The sequence below is a fragment of the Rana temporaria genome, chromosome 10, assembly GCF_905171775.1.
Source record: "Rana temporaria chromosome 10, aRanTem1.1, whole genome shotgun sequence".
NCBI lineage: Eukaryota > Metazoa > Chordata > Amphibia > Anura > Ranidae > Rana > Rana temporaria.
In genome coordinates this window covers 8476157-8480713 of record NC_053498.1, presented here as the reverse complement: position 1 = coordinate 8480713, position 4557 = coordinate 8476157, and the positions used below count along the sequence as shown (strand labels likewise).

Genomic DNA, 4557 nt, shown 5'->3' with positions numbered 1-4557 from the left:
ACCTTCCCCGTTCTTCCTAGTGTGGCTGTCACTGATCGTCTGTTCCCTGTGTTAGCGAATGACGATCAGTGATGTCACACGCACAGCCACGCCCCCACACAGTATGAACTCTCTCTTAGGGCACACTTAACCCCTACAGCGCCCCCTCCTGGTTAACCTCTTCACTGCCATTGTCATTTTCACAGTAACCAGTGCATTTTTATAGCACTTTTCCCTGTGAAAATGACAATGGCCCCAAAAATGTGTCAAAAGTGTCTGAAGTGTCCCCCATAATGTCGCAGTCACGGAAAAAAATCGCTGATTGCCGCCATTACTAGTAAAAAAAAAAAATTGTTAATAAAAATGCCATAAAACTATCCCCTATTTACACTATAAATTTTGCGCAAACCGATCAATAAACGCTTATTGCGGATTTTTTACCAAACATACTTTATGTGAACGAGCGACATTAAATTATTGCACAAATATGTTTGCCAATCAGAGGGATTTGTGAAATGTTTTTTTCTTTATTTGCTTAGCCAAAAAAAAAAAAAAATCATTACAATCTACAAAGTCAAGGTTGGTTAGTATGGGCCAAAAAACACAGTCACATCACCCTGCCACCGTCTACACTGTTCAGCATGTGATGTTCTATCAATATGATCTTCCTTTGGCTTTGCAAATTAAAAGCAGCCGATTTCATCTAAACCGGTCATCATGTACCGTACACTCACCGGCCACTTTATTAGGTACGCCGCGCTAGTACCGGGTTGGACCCCCTTTTGCCTTCATCCTTCTTGGCAAAGATACAACAAGGTGTTGGAGACATTCCTTAACCACTTCAGCCCCGGAGGATTTGGCTGCCAAATGACCGGGCCACTTTTTGCGATTCGGCTCTGCGTTGCTTTACCTGACAATCGCACGTTCATGCAACGCGGCTCACAAACAAAATTGACACCATTTTTTCCCCCCAAAAATAGAGCTTTCTTTTGGTGGTATTTGATCACCTCTGCAGGTTTTATTTTTTGCGCTATAAACAAAAATAGAGCGACGATTTTGAAAAAAAAAAGCAATAATTTGCTATAATAAATATCCCCATTTTTTTTTTTTTTTTAATTTAAATTTTCCTTGGTTTAGGCCGATATGTATTCTTCTACATATTTTTGGTAAAAAAAATCACAATAATCTTTATTGATTGGTTTGTGCAAAATTTATAGCGTCTACCAAATACGGGATCATTTTATGGCATTTTTATTAATATATTAAATATATTTGTATATATAATAATTGTATATATATTAAATATATATTGTTTACTAGTAATGGTGGCAATCAGCGATTTTTATTGTGACTGTGACATTATGGCGGACACATCGGATAACGTTGACGCTATTTTGGGACCATTGTCATTTATACAGCGACCAGTGCTATAAAAATGCACTGTTTCTGTATAAATGTGACTGGCAGGGAAGGGGTTAACCACTAGGGGGCTAGAAAGGGGTTATGTGTGTCCTAGGGAGTGATTCTAAGGCCCCTTTCAGACTGGGGCGGAAGCCGCGGTGGCGGTATAGCGCCGATAAAAATAGCGGCACTATACCGCCGGATTTGCCCCGGGATTCGGCCACTAGCGGTGCGGTATTAACCCCCGCTAGAGGCCAGTAAAGAGTTAATAGCGCCCGGAATGCGACTCTGCAGACGCGCATTCCGGGCGGTATTGCCGCGTTTTCCCATTGTTTTAAATGGGAAGGAGCGGTGAAGGAGCGGTATACACACCGCTCCTCTCACCGCTCTAAAGATGCTGCTGACAGGAGATTTTTTTCTCTCCCGCCAGCTCATCGCCTCAGTGTGAAAGCCCTCCGGCTTTCACATTGAGGTTGCTGGGCAGGAGTTTTTTAGGCGGTATAGCAGCGCTATTTTTAGGACTGTACCGCCTGAAAAACTCCTCAATGTGAAAGGGGTCTAACTGTAGGGCGGGTGGGGCTTACTGTGACACGACACTGATCGCTGCTCCCGATAGTGGGTGTAACCTGCTAAGCCCCTCCTACAGTTCTGCTCTCTCTGCTTCTACAGGATCAATTGTCTTGTCTCCGCCCCCTCCTGAAGTTTTCTGCAGGCAGCCTTTTAGTAGGTACTTTACATTGTAGCAAAGTGTCATTTCTTCAGTGTTGTCACATGAAAAGATAAAATAAAATATATACAAAAATGTGAGGGGTGTACCTACTTTTGTGAGCTACTGTATCATGAATAAATAAATAAGATGCTGGAACAATGGCTGAAATATGATTGCAGAGATTTCGGAGACAACCAATCTGGGTCACACTCTGTGATTAAGAAATTAATTTCTACCTTGGAAGTATTACTCCATGTAATTAATGCCACCCTTCCCTATGCATCATTTTTTTATATCCTTATTTCGTGATAATGAACCAAACGCTCAATCCGTTCTTGTTCTTCCTGTTCCGTGAAAAAACATAAAAACATTTTATTGGCCACTTGCGGCCCATCCGCCTTTCCGCATTCAGACTGGTGTGTGTATCACAATGACACGGAGAACAGTGTAAGTAACCAAAATGTTTGTTTTTTGGGGCATTGGAAGTTATAATGATTTAGGATGTTTGTGGAAACAATTGTAGCAATCAGATCAGAAACATTTGCTGTGGAATTATTTTGTGATATTTATACAATGTATCATGTTTGTTGCAGCTTTGATCACAATTTATAAATGTTTGTCTTTAGCTGATTATGGCACAAAAGAAGGTTTTCTTTTTTTTTTATTATTATTTTTTATCATTACTATTTTTGCCTTTCAGTATACCAGTATATTCCCCCCAGTCATGTGTCATTGTACACAAATTCAATTTATGTCCTTTTTTTCACCAAATAGACCTTTCTTTTGGTGATATTTGATCACCTCTGGGGTTGTTTCACTAAAATCAAACTGACAATCTAAAGAAAAAAAAAAAATATATATATATAAAAAAAAAAAAATTATATATATATATATATATATATATATATATATATATATATATATATATATATATATATATATATATATATATATTTTATATATATATATATATATATATATATATATTTTATATATATATATATATATATATATATATATATATATATATTTTATATATATATATATATATATATATATATATATATATATATATATATATATATATCCTTTTTTCACCAAATAAATCTTTCTTTTGGTGGTATATGATCACCTCTGGAGTTGTTTCACTAAAATCAAACTGACAATCTAAAGAAAAAAAAAATATATACCATATACCATATATACCATATACCATATATTATATATATCATTTTTTTCACCAAATAGATCTTCCTTTTGGTGGTATATGATCACCTCTAGAGTTGTTTCACTAAAATCAAACTGACAATCTAAAGAAATATATATATATAAAAAGAATATATATATATATAAAGAATATATTTATATATATATATATATATATATAAATAAAAAAAATTATATATATTATATATATATATATATATATATATATATATATATATATATATATATATATATATATATATATATATATATATATATATTATATATATTATATATATAATTTTTTTTATTTATATATATATATATATATATATATATATATATATATATATAAATAAAAAAAATTATATATATATATATATATATATATATATATATATATATATATATATATATATATATATATATATTATATATCCTTTTTTTCACCAAATAGATCTTTCTTTTGGTGATATTTGATCACCTCTGGGGTTGTTTCACTAAAATCAAACCGACAATCTAAAGAAAAAATAAATTAATTAATATATATTGACTCCACTGCGTCAGGGAAATGTCGCTCACCCCAACATATTATTGTTTCTTCTTCATTTCAGGTCAGGAGGCAGTGAGAAGATGCTGCGGATGTGCGCAACCTTTCTCCTTATTCTGGGTATTTCGTTGTTTTATGTACTTTGATGTAAAAACTTGTTTTCTGATACTCTGATTCCAGCATGTATTTCATTACTTAACTTTATTTTATATCTATGTTAATCTGTAGTGCTGAACGCTCTGCTTGTCCAGGGTCACAGAATACACCCAGGTAAGTTACTTACTAAACTGCTATGTCAGCAGTTCTGGCTTTGCATACACTTAACCAGCCCCCGGAAGAATTGGCTGCCCAATGACCAGGCCATTTTTTTGCGATACGGCACTGTGTCAATTTAACTGACAATTGCGCGGTCGTGCGACGTTGCACCCAAACAAAATTGGCGCCCCTTTTTTCCCCACAAATAGAGCTTTCTTTTGGTGGTATATGATCACCTCTGCGGTTTTGGGACCATTGTCATTTATACATGTTAATGGGGACAAGGGCCTCTTCACCACAACACTGGCCGGTGGTTTTGGGGGTTTGTGGGCAGGGGGCTTATCGGAATCTGGTAGCCCCCTTTAACAAGGAGAACCCCAGATCCCAGCACCCCATGTGAATGAATATGGGGTACATTGTATCCCTACTCATTCACCAAAAAAAAGTGTCAAAAAGA

The 4557-nt window shown here is 35.1% G+C and overlaps 1 protein-coding gene across 1 annotated transcript in view; it reads left to right on the top strand.

The window, feature by feature from the left end:
• Window positions 1-2391: 2391 nt before the first annotated feature.
• The window catches only part of LOC120916271 (chymotrypsin-elastase inhibitor ixodidin-like), a 4112-nt gene continuing 1946 nt past the window's right edge, over window positions 2392-4557 (top strand). Inside the window, exons 1-3 of the mRNA XM_040327144.1 lie at window positions 2392-2536; window positions 3910-3965; window positions 4074-4115. Coding sequence (XP_040183078.1) covers window positions 2520-2536; window positions 3910-3965; window positions 4074-4115 — 115 coding nt within the window. The 5' untranslated portion in view covers window positions 2392-2519. The remainder of the gene's footprint in view (window positions 2537-3909; window positions 3966-4073; window positions 4116-4557) is intronic.